The sequence below is a fragment of the Hemiscyllium ocellatum genome, chromosome 20, assembly GCF_020745735.1.
Source record: "Hemiscyllium ocellatum isolate sHemOce1 chromosome 20, sHemOce1.pat.X.cur, whole genome shotgun sequence".
In the NCBI taxonomy this organism is placed as follows: domain Eukaryota; kingdom Metazoa; phylum Chordata; class Chondrichthyes; order Orectolobiformes; family Hemiscylliidae; genus Hemiscyllium; species Hemiscyllium ocellatum.
Window position 1 is genome coordinate 56,992,160 of NC_083420.1, and position 23,019 is coordinate 57,015,178.

At 47.6% G+C, this 23,019-nt stretch overlaps 1 protein-coding gene across 1 annotated transcript in view; it reads right to left on the reverse strand.

Annotated features, from left to right (window-relative positions):
- Positions 1-9,897: 9,897 nt before the first annotated feature.
- Positions 9,898-23,019, reverse strand: part of LOC132825294 (uncharacterized protein C16orf96-like) — a 112,227-nt gene continuing 99,105 nt past the window's right edge. The window contains exons 18-21 of the mRNA XM_060840397.1: positions 22,318-22,362; positions 21,161-21,220; positions 11,090-11,179; positions 9,898-10,097 (exon numbers count right to left, since the gene is read on the reverse strand). Of these exons, the coding sequence (XP_060696380.1) occupies positions 9,898-10,097; positions 11,090-11,179; positions 21,161-21,220; positions 22,318-22,362 (395 nt within the window). The remainder of the gene's footprint in view (positions 10,098-11,089; positions 11,180-21,160; positions 21,221-22,317; positions 22,363-23,019) is intronic.

Here is a 23,019-nt window from a genome sequence, read left to right on the forward strand (position 1 = left end):
TGCCCCTGAGAAGGTGGTTGTGAGCTGCTGCCTTGTACTGCTGCAGTCCGTGTGCTGTAGGTAGACCCACAATGTTGACCCAGTGATGGTGAACGAACGACAATATCTTTCCAAATCAGGATGGTAAGTGACTCGGAGAGGAATTTGCAGGTGGTAGCGTTCCCATTTTTCTTGTCCTTCTAGATGAAGGGGTCCTGAGTTTAGAAGGTGCTGTCTAATGAGCTGTGGTGACTTTCTGCAGTGCATCTTGTAGATGGTCCACACTGCTGCTACTGAGTGTTAGTGATGGAGGAAGTAGATGTTTGTGGGTGTAGTGCAAATCAAGCGAGCTGCTTTGTCCTGGATGGCGCCAAGCTTGTTGGAGTGTTGTTGGAGCTGCCCGCATCTGGGCAAGTGGGGGGTATTCCATCACACCCCTGACTTGTGCCTTGCAGATGATGGATAGAATTCCACAGCCAGTGGATAAGGCATTAGCTCCGCAGTCCAGCCACATCTAACCACATATTCCATTTAGCACTTCTCAGTCAAACCTGCCCAAGTTTTGCTTCTTTTTTTGGATGAGGACTGCTTCAGTATCTGAGGAGTCGCGAATGGTGCTGAACATGGAGAGAAGATCATTGATGAAGCAGCTGAAGATGGTTGGGCCAACGACAGTATCCTAAGGAACTCCTGCAGAGATGTCCTGGAGCTGAGATGATTGACCTCCTACAACCACAGCCATCTTCCTATGTGCCAGGTATGATTCCCAACCACTGGAGAAATTGCCCTGATACCCATTGGTCTTGGTTTTGCCAGGGCTCCTTGATGCCACACTCAGTCAAATGCAGCCTTGATGCCAAGGGCTGTCACTCTCCCCTCCCCTCTGGAATTCAGCTTTTTTGTCCAAGTTTGAACCAAGGCTGTAATGAGGTCAGTGGCCCTGGTGGAACCCAAACTGGGCGTCACTGAGCAGGTTATTGCTTGATAGCACTGCTGATGACCCCTTCCATCACTCTGCTGATGATTGAGAGCAGGCTGATGATTTCCTCGGATTGGATTTGTACATTTTTTTTGTGTACAGGATATATTTGGGAATTTGTCACCATTGTCAGGTAGATGCCAGTGTTGTAACTGTCCTGAAATTCCCCTCCAAGCCACTCATCATCCTGACTTGGAAATATATCGCCGTTCCTTCACTGTCGCTGAGCCAAAAATCCTGGAATGCCCTCCCTGGGTCTACCTACACCACAGGGACTGCAGTGGTTCAAGAAGGCAATTTACCAGCACCTTCTCCTGGGGCAATTAGGGATGGGCAATAAATGCTGGCTCAGCCAGAGATGAAGGGATTATGCTCGAAACGTCGAATTCTCTATTCCTGAGATGCTGCCTGGCCTGCTGTGCTTTGACCAGCAACACATTTGCAGCTGTGATCTCCAGCATCTGCAGACCTCATTTTTTACTCAGCCAGAGATGCCCACATCTTGGAAGGGAACAAAGAACGTCAGTACAGGTTGTCTCAGTGTGCAGCAAGTTCTGAAGCACAAGTCTTCAGAGCTGTTCCGGAATGCTGTCAGGGCCTGTAGCCTTTGCGGTATTGAGTCTCTTCAACCATTTCTTGACATCACATGGAGTGGATTGAATTGGCTGAAGATTGGTATTTGTGATGCTGGGGACCACGGTAAGAGGCCAAGATGGATCATCCACTCAGTACTTGTGGACTTGATGGGCCGAAGGGCCTGTTTCCACACTGTAAGGAATCCCATCTCCTTCTGGCTGGAGTTTGTAGGAAATGCTCCAGTGATTGCATTGACGTGCTGGGCTCTTACATCGTTGAGGAAGGGGAAACTTGGAGAAAGTGAGGGCTGCAGATGCTGGAGATCAGAGTCGAGAGTGTGTTACTGGAAAAGCTCAGCAGGTCAGGCAGCATCCAAGGAGCAGGAGGATCGATGTTTCGGGCCAGAGCCCTTCATCAGGAAACTTCAGCCCACCACCTCCATTGAGTCGTTTGATATCCACCACCGACTGGATGTGGCATCGCTGTAGAGCTTAAATCTGCTCTGTTGGTCATGAGATCGCTTAGCTCCGTCTATCACTCTATGTTTGGCAGGCAAATAGTCCTTCACCAGGGTGACACCTCATTTTTCTATCAGCCTGGTGCTGCCCCTGGCATGTCCCTCCCACACCTGGATGGCCAGGTTTGATGGTAATGATTGAGCGGGGAATACGCCTGGCCGTGAGGTTACAGGTTGTGCTGCTGTTGATGGGTTCACAGCACCTCATGGATGGCCAGTCTTGAGTTGCTAGATCGGTTCATGTCTGTCCCAGTTAGCACAGTGGTAGTGCCACACAACATGATTAACGCGGAGATTAGGCTTTATATCCACACGGACTGTGCAATAGCCACTCCTTCTAATACGGTCATGAACAGACTCTTCTGCAGAGCAGGGAGATTGGTAAGGATGAGGTCAAGGATGTTTTTCCCTCTTGTTGGTTCCCTCACCACCTGGTGCAGACCCAGTGGGACAGGGCCCATTCCTGTAGAGGTTGGTTCTTAACAAAGGGAACGATGAGCTCAGTTTAGACAAGTTATCAACAGGCGCATGGTTTGTTCTCAACAGCAAACTTGGACGTAGATACTCTCAAAAAATGCATTAAACCCCGAAAAGCTTGACCCAAGCATTGGCTGAACTAACAGCTTATTTAATAAAATCAAAATCATACAACAGGCAGCCATTTGGCTCACAGAGTTCCCCAGTGAGGAAGCAGGCCATTTTACACTGACCCTCCAAAGAACATCCCACCCAGACCCACTCCCTTACTCTCCAGCTTCACATGTTGTGATAACAGCAGGGATTTTAAAGCAGTCACTGACGAGATTGAAAACTGAAAGTCCAATTCTTTATTGTTTGAGGTACAGCCTTATATAGTCTTAGCATAATCACAGACAACATCTGTTATATTCTTACATAGTTGTTGTTTTCAAACTCTTACAGGTAACACAGTGAAAACTGTTTGGTTATTAAAGGAATACACCGTTTTTTTAAGATTAGATTCCCTACAGTGTAGAAACAGGCCATTCGGCCCAACCCTCCGCAGAGTAACCCACCCAGACCCATTTCCCTCTGACTAATGTACCTAAAACTCTGGGCAATTTAGCATGGCCAATTCACCTGACCTGCACATCTTTGGACTGTGGGAGGAAACTAGAGCACCCGGAGGAAACCCACGCAGACACTGAGAGAATGTGCAAACTCCACACAGATAGTCACCCGAGGCTGGAATTGAACCTGGGTCCCTGGTGCTGTGAGGCAACAGTGCTAACCACTGCCGCCCAGTAAAGTTCTGTAAGAGGTCAAGTAAGCATTGGGTTGTGACATGTGGGAGGATGTGGTGGAACGTGAAAGGGTTCAGAACGTGAAAGATTTAGAACATGGAACAGTACAGCACAGCACAGGCCCTTCGGCCCTCAATGTTGTGCCGACCTTTTATCCCACTCTAAGATCAGACAAAGCTACATACCCTTCATTGTACTATCTTCCATGTGCCTATCCAAGAGTGGCTTAAATGTCCCTAATGTATCTGACCCTACTCCCACTGCTGACAGTGCATTCTATGTACCCACCATTCTCTGTGTAAAGAACCTACCTCTGACATCTCCCCTAAACCTTCCTCCAATTATCTTAAAATTCTGTCCCCTAGTGATAGCCATTTCCACCCTGGAGAAAAAGTTTCTGGCTATCCATTCTATCTATGCCTCTCAACATCTTGTACACCTCTATCAAGTCATCTCTCATCCTCTTTACTCCAATGAGAAAATCCCTAGCTCCCTCAACCATTCTTCAGTCCAATCCAGGCAGCACCCTGGTAAATCTCCTCTGCACCATAGCTCCTATATGTTTCTCAAAATGGGGTGACCAGAACTGAACATAATATTCCAAGAGTGGTCTAACCAGGGCTCTATACAACTGCAGTATAACCTTGCAGCTCTTAAACTCAATACTCCTGCTAAAGAAAGCCAACACACCATACGCCTTCTTAACAACTCTATCGACCTGGGTGACAACTTTGAGGGATCTACGGACTCCAAGATCCCCCTATTCCTCCACACTGCCTAGAATCCCGCCTTTAACCCTGTATTCTGCATTCAAATTCGACATTCCAAAGTGAATCATTCACACTATTCCAGGTTGAACTCCATCAATCACTTTTCAGCCCAGTTCTGCATCCTGTCAATGTCCTGTTGCAATCTACAACATCTCTCCACACTATCCACAACTCCACCAAATTTGTGTCATCAGCAAACTTACTAGCCCACCCTTCCACTTGCTCATCCAAGTCATTTATAAAAATCACAAAGAGCAGGAGGTCCCAGAACAGATCCCTGTGCAAATCACTGGTCACTGAGCTCCAAGTTGAATACTTTCCATCTACCACCACCCTCTGTCTTCTATGAGACAGCCAATTCTGTATCCAGGCAGCCAGATTTCCCTCTATCCCATGCCTCCTTACTTTCTGAATGAGCCTACCATGGGGAACCTTATCAAACACCTTGCTAAAACCCACGTACACCTCATCCATGTGTTGTGTCACATCCATGAAGAATTCAATAAGGTTTGTGAGGCATGACCTGTCCATCTCAAAGCCATGTTGACCATCTCTAACCAAACTATGGTTTCCCAAGTAATCATAAATCCTGTCTCTCAGAATCCTCTCGAATACTTTGCCCACCACTAACGTAAGACTGACTGGTCTGTAATTCCTAGGATTATTCCTATTCCCTTTCTTGAACAAAGGAATAACATTTGCCACCCTCCAATCATCTGGTACTACTCCAGTGGACAGTGAGGATGCAAAGATCATTGCCAAAGGCATGATAGTCTTTTCCCCTGCTTTCTGTAGAACCTAATGTATATCCCATCTGGCCCAGGGGACTTATCTAACCTTATGTTTTTCAAAATTTTCAATACATCCTCCTTCCAACCTGAAGTAAGCTTCCTTCTTCCTCTTGACTAGATGTTCTACATCCCTTGTCATCCAAGGTTCCTTCACCCTACCATCCCTTCCTGCCTCAGTGGGACAAACGTGTCCAGCACTATCAGCAAGTGCTTCCTAACCAACCTCCACATTTCTGCCATGCATTTCCCTGAGAACATCTGTTCCCAGTTTAGATGCCCCAGTTCTTGCCTAAGAGCACTATAATTCTTCCTCCCCCAATTAAAAGTTTTCCCATACCATCTGCTCCTAACACTCTCCATGAGTAAAGTTGAGGAAGATGTGATCACTATCACCGAAGGATGATACAAGGATGTTGCCAGGGTTGGAGGGTTTGAGCTATAGGGAGAGGCTGAATAGGCTGGGGCTGTTTTCCCTGGAGCATCAGAGGTAGAGGGATGACCTTATGGAATCATGAGGGGCATGGATAGGATAAATAGACAAGGTCTTTTCCCTTGGATGGGGAGTCCAGAACTCGAGGGCATAGGTTTAGGGTGAGAGGGGAAAAATTTAAAAGGGACATGAGGGGCACTTTTTTCACACAGAGGGTGACACGTGTATGGAATGAGCTGCCAGAGAAAGTGGTAGTGGCTTGTACAATTACAGCATTTATAAGGCATCTGGATGGGTACATAAATAGAAAGGGTTTAGAGGGATATGGGCCAAATGCTGGCAAATGGGACTAGATTAGGTTAGGATATCTGGTTGGGATAGACAAGTTGGACCGAAGAGTCTGTTTCCATGCGGTACATCTCTATGACTCTAAGACCATAATAAATCGGAGCAGGATGAGGCCATTCAGCCTCTCGAGCCTGTTCTGTCATGCAATAGGATCATAGTTAATCCAACTCTCTGTTAACTCTATTTCATATTGGGATTCAAAGCATTAACTCTGTTGGAACCTGGAGTTATTTGCTGTACTAATTTACTAATCCAAGAATCTACAAGAATCAATTTTGAAAATCTTTCCTAACCTTCTAGTCATAGAGTCATAGTAATGTTCAGCACAAAAACCTACCCTTCGGTTCAACTCACCCACGCTGACCAGATATGCTAAATTAATCTAGTCCCATTTGCCAGCATTTGGCCCATATCTCTTTGAACCCTTCCTTTTCATATACCCATCCAGATGCCTTTTAAATTGTACCAGCCCCCACCATTTCCTCCTACAGCTCATTCCAGACACGCTCCACCCTCTGTGTGGAAAAAAGTTGCCCCTTAGGTCCCTTTTATATCTTTCCCCTCTCACCCTAAACCTATGTCCTCTCGTTTTGGACTCCCTCACCCCAGAGAAAAGACCGTGGCTATTCATCCTATCCATGCCCCTCCTCAATAAATATAGTGCTCAAGCATCACATTTAAGTAATGTCATGAAAATAGAAAATAGCAAAAGGATTGCTGCATAAACTCTGGGCTCTGGCTAGAGTTCATCCCAGTGAATGGGAATTTACTTAAAAGCCCTTGACATACCATAGTGTCAGACATTGAAGGTCTGCTGCCCCCTAGTGGGTAGTCTCATTAAATGTGGACCAGAACCCCAAATGTACTCTACACAGAACTTTTAACTCTGTGGATTCCTTTAATATTGAAACAATTTTCACAGTGTTACTATCAGTGCAGTTGCCTGAGGGTTTTCACAGTAATCGTAACCACCACATGGTCTTTCTCATAAATACATGATGGCAGAAGGGCTTTACAAAGCCAACAAACTCTACAAAACATTTAAAGTTTCACATGAGCCCTAGAACCACTGGAAGGGAACAGAACTGTGGTGAAAACCCATTAGAACATGGATGGTTGGGGTCCAAATAAAAGCCAGGCTGCTCGAAGGGCCGAATGGCCTTACTTCCACTCCTATGTCTTATGGTCTTATAAGGAAGTGTATTTATTCCCATCTTGCGACGTGCAAAATTGAAGATTTAAACAAATCTCCCTCTTTTGGGGAAGGGGGGAGCCATAAGACTCCCCCAGGCTTTAAGCAAATGCTTGATGCATTGAACCATATTACAATGGGCTTCTGCTGTATGTAAATGAGTGACCTGCAGATGGTGCGGGATCCAAATCTCGCCAAATTAAGCAGACACTCCATAGGTGGAGGAGGGTCTCACAAACTGCCCAGGACGCCCCTTACTTAACCAGGGCAGCTTTCCTCAGCTTGATGACAGCATTAAGTACTTGAATGTATCAGAGAGGCTTGTCAGAAAATTAGCACGAGGATAAAATTGAAATGGTAACTGGTCCCACCAGTGGGTAGAATTCTGAAAGGCTCATTTGAATACATGAAATCAGGAAGGAGGAGTATTTTAATACCTCCTTCAGAGGTATTAAAAACCATTTCCATCATTGTACAGGAAACATACAATAACAACTTTATTCTTTATACAATGATCAAAGTGAAACGTGAAAGAAAATCTCTCTGTGTCTAATAAGTCAAAACATTGCATTAAGGTGTCATGTTCTTAAAACACAAGCCTATAACCCCATTAATAACTGGCGAAACACAATGCAGAGAGAGATGGAGAGATGGCAGCAGTTTAATAAGAAGGGAAAGTAACAGAACATGGGGAAAACAGCGGCAGGAGGAATAAAATTCTCAAGAGTTGTGCTGGCATTTGAGTTATAAAGTGAGGTTCCTGATTTCCCCATCCATGTTAGCAGGGGATAGAACGAGCAGACACTGAATAATTGCACATGGAGGGGAGGATCTTGGAATATTAAAACCACAGAAAGGTTGACTTTTCTCATCTTATTCTAAAAAAAGTATACAATAAATTTAGATTGCAAGACACTGTGCTCTTTGGGGTCAAAGCAGTCGCCTTGCACTGGTCTAAGACATAAGCAGGCAACTGTAGTGATTGTGCTTTACTTAGTAAGGTGGTAGTGTATCCATTTTTGTAGTTTGGGATGAACTATAGATCTCCTGAATTGGCCTCAGGTTCAAATCCCCGAAATGTCTGCACTCAGGAATGACAAAGGGGATTTAGTTTGTCAGGACAGTGCAGAAAGGGGGTAAGAAAATACAAATGAAGACTTCTGCTGTTAGCTGGCGAGTTTTGAAGGAAACATCTGCAGCAACACGATGAACCTAACACATTGGCTGCTGTGCTCAAGAACAAAGGTATCTTTGAACTACACAGTTTTCAAGAAAAAGGCAAACAATTAATGTCCCTGTTCAGGAATATTAAATCCCATGACCTACAGACCAAAAGTAACTCTGCCTCTTTCCATCTGTGTAGAATTTTATTAATTTCCAAACGTGACGTTAGCCAGACTACTACTAACCCCAGACTGTTACAATTAAATGGAATATTAATAATTATTGCAGTGTTGATGATGAAAATGACCTTCTGAGTGAATATCCTGTAGTTTTGTCGGATAATGGCAGTTTCACTTTTCAAGTCGGATGAGAATTCATATTCCGCTCCGTACTCAGCACCAGTCCTCCTAGATCTCCTACTGAGATGAGGTTGGACAAGGCTGTTCAACAGCCCGAGGAGCACAAGGCTGGTCAGCAGCACGTGGTGGACAAGCTAGGCAAACAAAAAAAAAATCACCAGAAAGGAAGGTTACCGAGAGCCATTGCAAGTACATTACACACTAATGTGGAATCTCAGCTCAGGTTATTCCCCATTCTTCATGGTCCCCCGACTCACCATCAGTGAACAGCTCCACACAGTCTCTGTCAAAGGTGAAGCAGGAACCACAAGGGGTTCAACTTTCCAAAAACCAAAAGACCTGCGGTTGCTGGAAATCAGAATCCTGGAAATCTGGAGTGTGTAGGTTCGGTACATTAGTCAGGGATAAATATAGAGTAATTGGGGAACAGGTCTGGGTGGGATAACTCTTTGGAGGGCGGGTGTGTGGAGTTGTTGGGCCGAAGGACCTGTTTCCACACTGTAGGGATTCTATGATGCTATGAACGTTTAAGAGAGGTTTGGATAGTACATGAATAGGAAAGGTTTGGAGGGATATGGGCCAGGAGCAGACAGGTGGACTAGGTTAGTTTGGGATCATGGTTGGACCGAAGGGTCTGTTTCCGTGTTGTATGATTGCGACTTTAAGTAGCAACAGTTTTCTGCGACTAAGATCTACTTTTCACCTTGTATTCACAGGTACCATTACCTTCTGGATGAGTTACTAAAATGGGAGGGTGGTGAGGATGATGGGATCGGGGGGGGGGGCTTGTGGGGTGAACAGAGAAATTGGTACATATGGTGGCAGTGTAAAAACAGGTGGTTTTGTCACGGCTGCATTTCTCAGCACTGGGCTGCACAATTAGGGCACTCGTGCAGCAGGGCAGTGTCGCAGTGCTGCATCACCACCCGGCAACAGAGAGGCAGCGGTCTGTCACAGGGATGGTGCTGCTCATATATTCACACATTGTTCTTTGACAAGGAACACAGGGGCACTGCACGAGAGTTCAGGAAGCAAGGTGAAAGGTAGGATACCTGTCACAACTTATTTCAATTGGGTTTGAGTTTGAGAATAGCAAATTCTTGAAATACAGCTGTGCAGTTTGGTGAGAATACACATTCCAAATTCTGCCCCATTGTTGCCACAAATCTGTGCCAGAATACTGCTCTCCAAAATGTGTGCGGAACACTCCGAGCACTATTTCAATCACTTGCTTTATCTCATTTTTTAATTGGAGTTGAGAGAGTGATCACAGAATCATAGCATTCCTACAGTGTGGAAACAGGCCCTTTGGCCCAACAAGTCCACACCAACCCTCTGAAGAGTAACCCATCCAGACCCATTCCCTGGCCCTATTACTCTGTATTTCCCCAGACTAATGCCCGAAACCTACACATCCCTGAACGCTATGGGCAATTTAGCATGGCCAATTCACCCAACCTGCACATCCCCGGACTGTGGGAGGAAACTGGAGTAAACCCATGCAGACATGTGCAAACTCCACACAGTTCTCTAGCTGGGTTTCCCCATGATGCTCCAATCTCTCAATTCTCTCCCCTCTGGCTGACGTCTCGCTGCCAACTTTTTCCCGGGATCACCAGCCAAGGGTCTCCAGGCCCTTATCCAGCGGCATCGTGGAAGTGGCTGCCAGGGTTCTGCCAGGGCACACCAACGGCCAAAGTCCCCCAGGCCCCCAGGGCTGCCTTGGCCACCTGCTGGCAATTGTAAGACATCAAATCATTCTCTACTTATTTAGAACAGCAAAACGGAATATCAGCTCCCGGTACCAAGATTGGAGCTCCTGTCTTGCTGCTAGGATCTGCATTGCCAGAGTGTCCATGTGCAAGTACTGACAGCCTGCCAATATTGGTATGGACCTGGTGTTACAGCTTTGCGGCACCTTGCTGTAGTGCAGCATCATTACCACAGACAGAGTGGCAGGATACTAGGGCAGCATGGTGGCTCAGCGGTTAGCACTGCCGCCTCCCAGTCCTAGGGACCCAGGTTCGATTCCAGCCTCAGGGCGACTGTCTGTGTGGAGTTTGCACATTGTCCCCGTGTCTGTGTAGGTTTCCTCTGGGTGCTCCGGTTTCCTCCCACAGTCACAAAGATCAGGTGAATTGGCCATGCTAAATTGCCCACAGTGTTCAGGGGTGTGAAGGTTAGATGTGGTAGTTAGTGAGGGGTAAATGTAGAGTAATAGGGTAGGGAATGGGTCTGGCTGGGCTATTCTTCGGAGGGTCGGTGTGGACTTTTTGGGCTGAAGGGCCTGTTTCCACACTGTAGGAATTCTATGCCAAACGTGACCCCAAATTAAACTATTCCTACCTGCCTGCTCCTGGCACATATTCCTCCACATTTTCCTATTCCTTTTTTTTCCCCAAATGTCTTTTAAACATTGCAAATGTACCTGCATCCACCACATCCTGTAATGTTGAACTTATTCTTAGTTTCATTTTCCTATTTCTTTATTTTCTATGTTTTTTTAAACCTAATATTTTGGACCTAGGTACCTTGCAGCTAAGATGGTGCTGGGACTGGTGACCCTGTAAACTTTTTGCTGTACTCCTGTACAAGTGACAATAAGACCTAATCTAACTTAATATTTCAATTGGTCCTTTAGAATGCAGTGTTCTGGTTTGATGGGAAGATGTTCAACCCTTGAATTGGCATAACAACTGCTTGAAGGAAATGACCAACTCACCGAGTGACTTAGCATTGCAATTAGTTGTGGTCGAGCGATTGGCGTCTTCAGCTGCATTCTGAGGGCAAAATACTTTCACCGAACCTTTTCCTTAAAACAATCAACATAATAACTCGTTACCTCATCCCCCTCCACCCAGAATAATTTGAACAATTAAATAAGTACCATTCAATAATCATAATTCATTATAAATAAGGCGTGATTTGGCAATATTCTGTTTCTTATTCCACTTGTTATAAAATGCACTGTTTAATAAATTGTACGTTTACCCAACTAGGTTTAGACAGTTAATGCTTCAATCTGACAACGGCAAATCGCTGTTCTATTTATAAAGCTGCAAATTAAGTGATTCATATTCACTCATTTACTTAGTCATTTATTGTGACTTCATTCTAACTCACAGCCTTTCCATTCAATATAGAAATAGTCAAACGACCTGCAGCAGCACACTGCCGTGCTCCAGTGTGTGAGATGTTACACAGACACAGTTACATACTAAAACCCACAGAGATGTGAGAACTAATGACTGTAACACTGTATGACTGGTATTTGAACACTGCAGGTATAAACATAGTGACTGCAAAAACGTATTCAATCTGTGCGCAGGCTGGAACTGAGGACAGTAACAAACAAACATCACATCTTTCTTCACGATGCAAAAGACAATTCGGCCACAAAGATTTGCTGAAATATGGATCAGTAAAGGTTTTACAGAAGCCAGCACCCCCAGAAAGGCAAAGACTGTATAATCCTGAAGATTAAAATGCTCAAAATTGGCCAAAATGTTATCCACGGAATGGTTTAAACGTCTTCCCTTTATCTGTGAAGCCTGTGGATTGAGATTCCTTTCCCTTGTTCCTGAGTGAGAGAACACCAGCAGTAGAAGGTTCCCAGAATTGGGAGTTCGATTCTGTGCATATTCCCAGGTGAATAAATCCTAGAATGTATCAGTGTTAGTGTTTGGGCTTCTCTGATACTCAGGCTGTAGATATACAGCACAGAAGGAGGCCATTTGGCTCATGGTGGCTGCTGCAGTTATTAAAACTCCAACTACACTCTTCCAGATTTTGGCCTATCCCACTGGACGTGATGTCAATACATCTAAATGCTGTATCAATGTTACAAATGTTTCTGGCTTTCCCATTCTTCCAGGCAGATACCTACCACCCTATGCCCCTTGATTACTGACCACTTTTTATGAATAAAGTATATTTTTCAAATAATAAGAGTAGTAGGAACCTAGGAAGTGCTGAAGATCACAGGGACCCCTGGCGTGCATACCCACAAGTCCCTGAAGTTAGCAGGGTAGCTACATAAGGTCATTAAACAAACATATAGGATACTTGCCTTTATAGGAGAAAGTGAGGCTGCAGATGCTGGAGATCAGGGTTGAGACAGCGACGCTGAAAAAGCGCAGCAGGTCAGGCAGCATCCGAGGAGCAGGAGAATCGACGTTTCAGTCATAAACCCTTCATCAGGAATTCCTGATGAAGGACTTATGCCCAAAATGTCAATTCTCCTGCTCCTCGAATGCTACCTGACCTGCTGTGCTTTTCCAGCACCACAATCTCGACTTTAATAGAAGAGGCATAGAATACTAGAGCAGGGTGATTATCCTGGAACTGCATAAAACTCTGATGTACTGCATGCAGTTCTGGCAACTTTAAAGGGAGGGTGTTATTACACTGGAAAGGATGCAGATGTGATTTACCAGGATGTTGCCTGGGCTGAAAGATTGAACAGGTTGGAGTTGCTTTCCTGGGAGTAACAAAGGATGAGAGGAAACCAGATTGAAGGATTTAAGATTATGATTAGATTAGATGAGGTTCCCTACAGTGTGGAAACAGGTCCTTCAGCCCAACCAGTCCACACCGACCCTTCGAAGAGTCACATTTCCCTCTGACTAATGCACCTCACGCTATGGGCAATTTCGCATGGCCAATTCACCTGACCTGCACATCTTTGGACTGTGGGAGGAAACTGAAAATGTGTTGCTGGAAAAGCACAGCAGGTCAGGCAGCATCCAAGGAGCAGGAGATTCGACGTTTTGGGCATAAGTCCTTCATCAGGAATTCCTGATGAAGGGTTTACGCCTGAAACGTCGATTCTCCTACTCCTCGGGTGCTGCCTGGCCTACTGCACTTTTCCAGCACCACTCTCTCAACCCTGATCTCCAGCATCTGCAGGCCTCACTTTCTCCTATAAAGGCAAGTATCCCATATGTTTGTTTAATGACCTTATCTAGCTACCCTGCTAACTTCAGGGACTGTGGGTATGCAGCACGCCAGGGGTCCCTGTGATCTTCAGTACTTCCTAGGTCCCTACTACTCTTATTATTTGAAAAATATACTTTATTCATAAAAAAAAATCTTTATATGTATACATAGCCACAAATGCAGTCTGGTTCTGTACAGTGACACTTCAAGGAAAACACACAAACCTTGGAATTTGACTCTATCCAACAAACCAAAGTCTTCTCTTACTTCTACAAGATTATGTTTACATCAGTTTGAGGCAGCAGGAGGGTCCGATAACTGAATGGACGCCCAGTTAACTTTGGCCAAAAGACCTCAGACGGTGGTCTTTCCCCGCTGCGCCTTGGCATCAGCTGCCCCAGGCTTTAGTGCGTCTCTCAGCAGGTACTCCTGGATCTCAGAATGTGCCAGTCTGCAACAGTCGGTCAGGGTCAAATCTGGAAGGCCAACAGGTTTCGGGCAGACCAAACAGCATCCTTCACCGAGTTGATGGTCCTCCAGGCACAGTCGATGTTTGTCTCAGTGCCCATCCTGGGACACAGACCGTAGAATGCAGAGTCCTGCATCACGGAGCTGCTCAGGGTGAACCTACTCTTCATACAGTCATCTCTTGCCTTATTAGCATTACCTCACACTGTCCCAGATTGAATTCCACTGACCAGTGCTCTGTCCACCAGACCAGTCTGTTGCTATCCTCCCGTAGTTTGCAGCTGTCTTCCTCATTAATTACCATCCTGCCAATAATCTTGATACCCTTGAATTTTTTGATCCTATCCTATACATTTCAGCTCAAATCGTTAGTGTGCATCATCAGCAGCAGAGGCCCAGCACTGAGCCCTGTGGAAGTACATTGGAAACAGGCCTCCAGGCAGAGATACACCCCTCTACCACCACCATCTGCTTCCTGCCACTCCACCAGTTTACTTTGTCATGGAGCGTACAGGCTCTCACTTTCTTGGCACACCTTAATTAAAGCCTCATATAGGCTACAGAAAATGCACAAGATTATCAAAGCTCTTGGTTAATGCCTCAAACCATTTGATCCAATTTGTTACGCTCGACCTTCCTTTAACAATCCATGCTAACTATGCCTGATTAATCCTTGTCTCTCCAAGTGCTGAGATAGTCAAGAGTTCTTTTTTATACATTGTAACTCTCTGGATAAAGGAGACAGGTCGGCCACACCACACTGGCACCCATCAAGCCTGCTCTCCATTATCTGCCCAATATGGTGTCACCAGTGAGAGGTCAGAACTGTTTTGAGTTACCTCGCAAGGTTTGTGACGGTTTGTAGCTCAGGTTGAGGTTTAGGGTGTAGGTTTGCTCGCTGAGCTGTAGGTTTGATATCCAGATGTTTCATTACCTGGCTAGGTAGCACCATCAGTGGCGACCTCCAAGTGAAGCGAAGCTGGTGTCTCCTGCTTTCTATTTATATCTTTCTCCTGGATGGGGTTCCTGGGGTTTGTGGTGATGTCATTTCCTGTTCGTTTCCTGAGGGGTTGATAGATGGCGCCTGCCTTGAAGACATTTTCCTTCTCTCTCTACAGGAATCTCAGGGAGTCCCTCTCCCACTGATGCTACTTTCTCCCCACCCCCACCCTCCTCTCGCTTATCTCTCCACGGTTCAGGCTCTCTGCCCTTATTCCTGATGAAGGGCTTTTGCCCGAAACGTCGATTTCGCTGCTTGTTGGATGCTGCCTGAACTGCTGTGCTCTTCCAGCACCACTAATCCAGAATCTAGATCTACGTGTTACCTCCCTAAGGGCATTGTGGGTCTACCTACATGGACAACAGTGGTTCAAGGTAACAGTTAAACATCACCTTCTCAAGGGCAATAGGTACAGGATCAGGCAATAAATGCTGACCAAGCTAGCAATATCACTAATTCATCCCACAAATTAATTTTAAATATGGCCTCAGTAATGTGTGTAAACGAGAAGGACTAAAACACCTTTGCTGTGTGTTCCCCCCTTCCTGCACTGGGACAGTGCTGTGTGTTCCCCCCTTCCTGCACTGGGACAGTGCTGTGTGTTCCCCCCTTCCTGCACTGGGACAGTGCTGTGTGTTCCCCCTTCCTGCACTGGGACAGTGCTGTGTGTTCCCCCCTTCCCGCACTGGGACAGTGCTGTGTGTTCCCCCCTTCCTGCACTGGGACAGTGCTGCATGTTCCCCCTTCCTGCACTGGGACAGTGCTGTGTGTTCCCCCCTTCCTGCACTGGGACAGTGCTGCATGTTCCCCCTTCCTGCATTGGGACAGTGCTGTGTGTTCCCCCCTTCCTGCACTGGGACAGTGTTGTGTCTTCCCCCCTTCCTGCACTGGGACAGTGTTGTGTCTTCCCCCCTTCCTGCACTGGGACAGTGTTGTGTCTTCCCCCCTTCCTGCACTGGGACAGTGCTGTGTCTTCCCCCCTTCCTGCACTGGGACAGTGCTGTGTGTTCCCCCCTTCCTGCACTGGGACAGTGCTGTGTGTTCCCCCCTTCCTGCACTGGGACAGTGTTGTGTCTTCCCCCCTTCCTGCACTGGGACAGTGCTGTGTCTTCCCCCCCTTCCCGCACTGGGACAGTGCTGTGTGTTCCCCCCCTTCCTGCACTGGGACAGTGCAGTGTGTTTCCCCCTTCCTGCACTGGGACAGTGCAGCATGTTCCCCCCTTCCTGCACTGGGACAGTGCTGCGTGTTCCCCTCTTCCTGCACTGGGACAGTGCTCTGTCTTCCCCCCTTCCCGCACTGGGACAGTGCTGTGTGTTCCCCCCTTCTCGCACTGGTACAGTGCTGTGTGTTCCCCCCCTTCCTGCACTGGGACAGTGCAGCGTGTTCCCCCCTTCCTGCACTGGGACAGTGCTGTGTTCCCCCTTCCTGCACTGGGACAGTGCAGCGTGTTCCCCCCCTTCCTGCACTGGGACAGTGCTGTGTTCCCCACTTCCCGCACTGGGACAGTGCAGTGTGTTCCCCCTTTTTCCACACTGGGACAGTGCTGTGTGTACCCCCCTTCCTGCACTGGGACAGTGCAGCGTGTACCCCCCTTCCTGCACTGGGACAGTGCTGTGTCTTCCCACCTTCCTGCACTGGGACAGTGCTACGTGTTTCCTCCTTCCTGCACTGGGACAGTGCAGCGTGTTCCCCTCTTCCTGCACTGGGACAGTGCTGTGTGTTCCACCCTTCCTGCACTGGGACAGTGCTGTGTCTTCCCCCCTTCCTGCACTGGGACAGTGCTGTGTCTTCCCCCCTTCCCGCACTGGGACAGTGCTGTGTGTTCCCCCCTTCTCGCACTGGTACAGTGCTGTGTGTTCCCCCCCTTCCTGCACTGGGACAGTGCAGCGTGTTCCCCCCTTCCTGCACTGGGACAGTGCTGTGTTCCCCTTTCCTGCACTGGGACAGTGCAGCGTGTTCCCCCCTTCCTGCACTGGGACAGTGCTGTGTTCCCCCTTCCCGCACTGGGACAGTGCAGTGTGTTCCCCCTTTTTCCACACTGGGACAGTGCTGTGTGTTCCCCCTTCCCGCACTGGGACAGTGCTGTGTTCCCCCCTTCCTGCACTTGGACAGTGCTGTGTGTTCCCCCCTTCCTGCACTGGGACAGTGCAGCGTGTTCCCCCCTTCCTGCACTGGGACAGTGCAGCGTGTTCCCCCTTCCTGCACTGAGACATTGCTGTGTGTTCCCCCCGTCCTGCACTGGGACAGTGCAGCGTGTTCCCCACTTCCTGCACTGGGACAGTGCTGTGTGTCCCACCTTCCTGCACTGGGACAGTGCAGCGTGTACCCCCCTTCCTGCACTGGGACAGTGCTGCGTCTTCCCACCTTCCTGCACTGGGACAGTGCTGTGTCTTCCCACCTTCCTGCACTGGGACAGTGCTGCGTGTTTCCCCCTTCCCGCACTGGGACAGTGCAGCGTGTTCCCTCCTTCCTGCACTGAGACAGTGCTGTGTGTTCCCCCATTCCTGCACTGGGACAGTGCTGTATGTTCCCCCTTCCTGCGCTGGGACAGTGCTGTGTGTACCCCCTTCCTGCACTGGGACAGTGCAGTGTGTTCCCCCCTTCCCACACTGGGACAGTGCTGCGCGTTCCCCCCTTCCTACACTGGGACAGTGTAGCGTGTTCTCCCCTACCTGCACTGGGACAGTGCTGTGTGTTCCCCACTTCCCGCACAGGGACAGTGCTGCGAGTTCCCCCTTCCTGCACTGGGACAGTGCTGCGTGTTTCCCCCCTTCCTGCACTGGGACAGTGCAGCGTGTTCCCCCCTTCCTGCACTGGCACAGTGCAGCGTGTACCCCCCTTCCTGCACTGGGACAGTGCTGTGTCTTCCCACCTTCCTGCACTGGGACAGTGTTGTGTCTTCCCCCCTTCCTGCACTGGGACAGTGCTGTGTCTTCCCCCCCTTCCCGCACTGGGACAGTGCTGTGTGTTCCCCCCCCTTCCTGCACTGGGACAGTGCAGCATGTACCCCCCTTCCTGCACTGGGACAGTGCTGCGTCTTCCCACCTTCCTGCACTGGGACAGTGCTGTGTCTTCCCACCTTCCTGCACTGGGACAGTGCTGTGTCTTCCCACCTTCCTGCACTGGGACAGTGCTGCGTGTTTCCCCCTTCCCGCACTGGGACAGTGCAGCGTGTTCCCTCCTTCCTGCACTGGGACAGTGCTGCGTCTTCCCACCTTCCTGCACTGAGACAGTGCTGTGTGTTCCCCCATTCCTGCACTGGGACAGTGCTGTATGTTCCCCCTTCCTGCGCTGGGACAGTGCTGTGTGTACCCCCTTCCTGCACTGGGACAGTGCTGTGTCTTCCCCCGCTTCCCGCACTGGGACAGTGCTGTGTGTTCCCCCCTTCTCGCACTGGTACAGTGCTGTGTGTTACCCCCTTCCTGCACTGGGACAGTGCAGCGTGTTCCCCCCCTTCCTGAACTGGGACAGTGCTCTGTCTTCCCACCTTCCTGCACTGGGACAGTGCAGCGTGTTCCCTCCTTCCTGCACTGAGACAGTGCTGTGTGTTCCCCCATTCCTGCACTGGGACAGTGCTGTGTGTCCCACCTTCCTGCACTGGGACAGTGCAGCGTGTAGCCCCCTTCCTGCACTGGGACAGTGCAGCGTGTTACCCCCCTTCCTGCACTGGGACAGTGCTGTGTCTTCCCACCTTCCTGCACTGGGACAGTGCTGCGTGTCTCCCCCTTCCTGCACTGGGACAGTACAGCGTGTTCCCCCCTTCCTGCACTGGGACAGTGCTGTGTCTTCCCCCCTTCCCGCACTGGGACAGTGCTGTGTGTTCCCCCATTCCTGCGCTGGGACAGTGCTGTGCTCCAGAGATTCACTGTTTCCTGAGGAAAGTACCAACTCTGACACCTAAACTGAATTTGGCCTCATACAGGTTGAAACCAAGCCTTTTATGTCATGTCTACATCACGGAAGGCAAAATGCTGGAATAAATCAACTGACATGGTCTCAGTTTACTCTGAGGAAGCTACCAGCTCAGACATATGTGCACAGTTTCCAAATCCAACAGCAAGGAGGTGATGACAGAGCTGTATATAACATTAGTCAGGCCCCAGCTAGAGTACTGTGTGAAGTTCTGATCAGCACACTTTAGGAAGAATGTGTTCGCACTGGAATGGGTGCAGAGGAAATTCACCAGGAGTGACATGTAGAGAGACTAGATAGGGAGGGTCTGTTTTCCTTCAAGTAGAGGAGGTGGAGAGCGAGAGGGAGGGAAAGAGAGAGACAGACAGAGAGGGAGAGAGCTGGTTGGGGTGTCCATAGTTCTGAGGAGCAGACACAGGATAGATAGACAGAAATCTTTCCCCCTGATAGAGAGATCGATAACCATTCAAGTTAAGGAGCTGGAGGTATGGAAGGGTCTTGAGGACCTTTCCCCCACCCAGAGACATCTGGACCCCATTGTCTAAAAGCCATGGTAGAGGAAGGAACCCAAAAGACATTTAAGAACTAATTAAATGAGCACTCGAAATGTGCTGACAAGAATATGGGCCAAGGTGGGAAATGAGAATAGAATAGATGGACAGATGGCATAACAACTGGCATGGAATCAATGGGCCGAAAGGCCTCTTCCACACTGTAAAAGCTCTACAACACTATCTCTGTAATGATGTTACCAACTTCTCAAATGCTTATTAAATAAAATGGTGTAATTTTATATTACCATTGGGTGGCTCATGTCTCAGTGAAGAACACTCCCTAACACAGTGAAATGTCAATGGGTGTTACTGCCTCCAATGCCTATTATTGACTGAAAGTATGGAAATGAAAATCAGGTGAGGTGTCCAAAAGGTGACTGAATCAATAGCGGCTGCGTCACATGGTCACTCAGGTCAAAATATGCTCAAAACGTCTCAATCTTTTATTCTTTCAACTGAAATCATCTTAACATCTTCATCAGAGGTGTGTAATACCACCTCTGAACAGGTCGATCCGAAAATACTTACAAACTTAAAATACTGCATATTGCTGGAATTCTGAAACAAACACGGAGATGCTGGAGAAATGCATCAGGCCTAGCAGCACCTACTTAGAACATACAGCAGTACAGCACAGGAACAGGCCCTTCGGCCCACAATGTTGTGCCGAGCATGATGCCAAATAAAGCTAACCCCCTCTGCCTGCCCTTGGTCCATACCCCTCCATCCCTTGTTTATTCAAGTGTTTATCTAAAAGTCACTTAAACACTCCTATCGTACATGCCTCCAACCCCACCTCTGGCAGCATAGTCCATAGAGTCATAGAGATGGACAGCACTGAAACAGACCCTTCAGTCCAACTCGTCTATGCCGACCAGATATCCTAAATCAATCTAGTCCCATTTGCCAGCATTTGACACATATCCCTCTAAACCCTTCCTATTCATTTACCCTTCCACATGCCTTCTATATGTTGCAATTGTACCAGCCTCCACCACTTCCTCTGGCAGCTCATTCCATACACGTACCACCCTCTGTGTGAAAATGTTGCCCCTTAGGTCCCTTTTAAATCCTTCCTCTCTCACTTTAAAGCTATGCCCTCCAATTTTGGCCTCTCCCCACCCCAGGGAAAAAAACCTTGTCTCTTCACCTCATGATTGTATAAACCTCGATATGGTAACCCTCAGCCTCCGATGCTCCAGGGATACTCCTACCGCTCTCTGTGTAAAAAACTTGCCCCCCCCACATCTACTTTGAACTTTCCCCCTCTCATTTTAAATGCATGCTCTCTAGTTCTAGTCATTGCAACTCTGGGAAAAAAAGATTTTGACTGTCAACACTATCTATGTATCTCATCATTTTATAGATTTCCACCAAGGGTCTCCTCAGCCTCTGCTGCTCTAGAGAAAACAAACTGAGTTTTTTGAGCCTCTCCTGATAGTCCATACTCTCCAATCCATGCAGCATCCTAGTGAAACCTCTTCTGCCCTCTCCCCAAAGCCTCCACATCCTTCCTTCCAGCTTTTTCTCTCCATTTGCTGCCAGACCTTTCTCCAGCACTCTGTGTTTGTTTAAAATCCTAATCCCCCCCGTTTCTCTAAATGGCTGTTTATTTTTTTAAAAAGATATCAAGTTTGAACTTATTTACTTTGCAAAGAACTGGCTTTCTGCTTACGTATAGATTTATAATAAAATAGAGCAAAGCAGCCGCCATTAACTGGATTAGGGAACTGTTTAAAACTTGCACATGGTTAAAACAGCATAGTATAAACTAAATGAAGGCTTATTCTGGGTAAGGTCACAGTACAGTGCTTTAACATCACACTTGACTGGAGTTAAATAACACCCTCATGTCTATTAATCAGCTCTGAGTACATTATTGATTAAATTAAACATTCTTTTCCATTAAATGAGAACAACCTGGGCATCGGTTTGAAGCATCCTGGTCTGGAGGCTTCGGACATGCAGAATCTGCCGGGGCTGAAAACATTAACTAATGTTAGAATTGTATAAATGTTTACACTCAGATTACATACGATATATGTGGAGTGTACTGCATAAATACATCTTGTCAGCAACTGTAGTACAATTCCTTTTAAGTAAAAACTTGCATTTATAAGGAGACTTACAGAATCCCTACAGTGTGGCAGCATTCAGTCCTTACTGACCCTCTGAAGGGCATTCCATCCAGACCTACATCCCATCCCCTTAACTCCAAATTTCCCCATGGCCAACCCTTAAACTGCACATCTCTGTGACTGCAGGAGGAAACCCACACAGACACGGGGAGTATGTGCAAACTCTACAAAGACAGTCGACTGAGGGTGGAACCGAACCCAGGTCCCTGGCGCTGTGAGGCAGCAGTGCTAACCACTGAGCCACCGTGCCACCTGAGTATTGCAGCTAATCAATTTTCTCATAGCACCTCAGAGGAGGGTTTGAAGGTAAAAGTTGACACTAAACCACATAATGGTGATTTTAGGGCAAGTGCCCAAATGATGGTAAACGAGGTCGTTTCTGAGGAGAGTGTTAAAGAAGGGCAGACCTTAGGGCCCAGGTAACTAAACACACAGCCACCAACAGAGGAGCCAATCAAAGTAGGATTCTCATGTAACAAAAATACGACGAGTGTGAACATCGAGGAAGCTTGCAGGGTTGGGGGATATTTCAGGGACAGAGAGGTCAAGAACGGACTTGAAGGGAAGGAGGAGAACTTTCAAAATCTATTTAACATGCTACATTTTAATTTCCAAGGTCTGGGGTCTGAGCAGAAGTCAGAATTTACCAAGATGTGGAACTTTGATAGCTCACGCCACAGTGCTAATTTGGGGAACTCTTATTTAAGAAACAGGATCTACTGGTCTCAGTACCTGCCAGTGGCAGACCTCACCTGTACAGGGATAGCCTTAAAACAGGGGTGTCACTGGCCAAGCTTAAATCAGGGTCACTTCAGGAGGAGCCTGGAAAGCACAGTCATAAAACCGATGTCACGATTATTCTCTTGCCCATGTTCTGTATTTCCAAATTTCTGTTTAAGGAGAAACTCTGTGCAAAGCTAAGCACTAGGTTATAATTACCATTTCTTCCTGAATCTTGCCCTGGCTGCTGAGGACATATTGAAGCTGAAAAAGAAAATCCAAATCAGAATTGTCCCCACAGTTACACTGTAATATTAAACATAACTCCTCTGAAAGGTCGTTGGAACAGGTGGAATCGTGTGCCAGTGACAACTCCATGGTGAACCTTTCTCCAGGGTGAGGACACCAGGAGGTGGTGCCCCATCCCAGTTTCAAACCGCCAGCCAATCAGAGGCACTCCATGCACCACCTCCGACATTCACGCCCTCTGCCCCCATGTAGCAGGCAGTGTGGACTGCCTACATGATACACTGCACCTTCCAAACCTACATCCATCGAGAAGGGCAAGGCTAGCAGATACAAAGGAGCGCCAACAGCTGCAAGTTCCCCTCTCAGCCACTCACCATCCAGACTTGGAAATATATCGCCGTTCCTTCACTGTCGTTGGATCAAAATCCTGGAGGTCCTTCCCTAATGGTCTCCACAATATAAGGACTGCAGCGGTTTGAGGAGGCTAACACCTTCTCAAGGGCAACTAGGGACGAGCAAGGCATGCTGGTCCAGCCCTGATGGTCACAGTTCATGAGTGAATTTAACAAACAAAAAGCACCCAAGTTGACTTAATATATTAATCGGTAAATACTTTCACCAGAACGGATTTTTCACCCGAGCTTGGGGAGGGCCTGACTTTCCAACCTACTG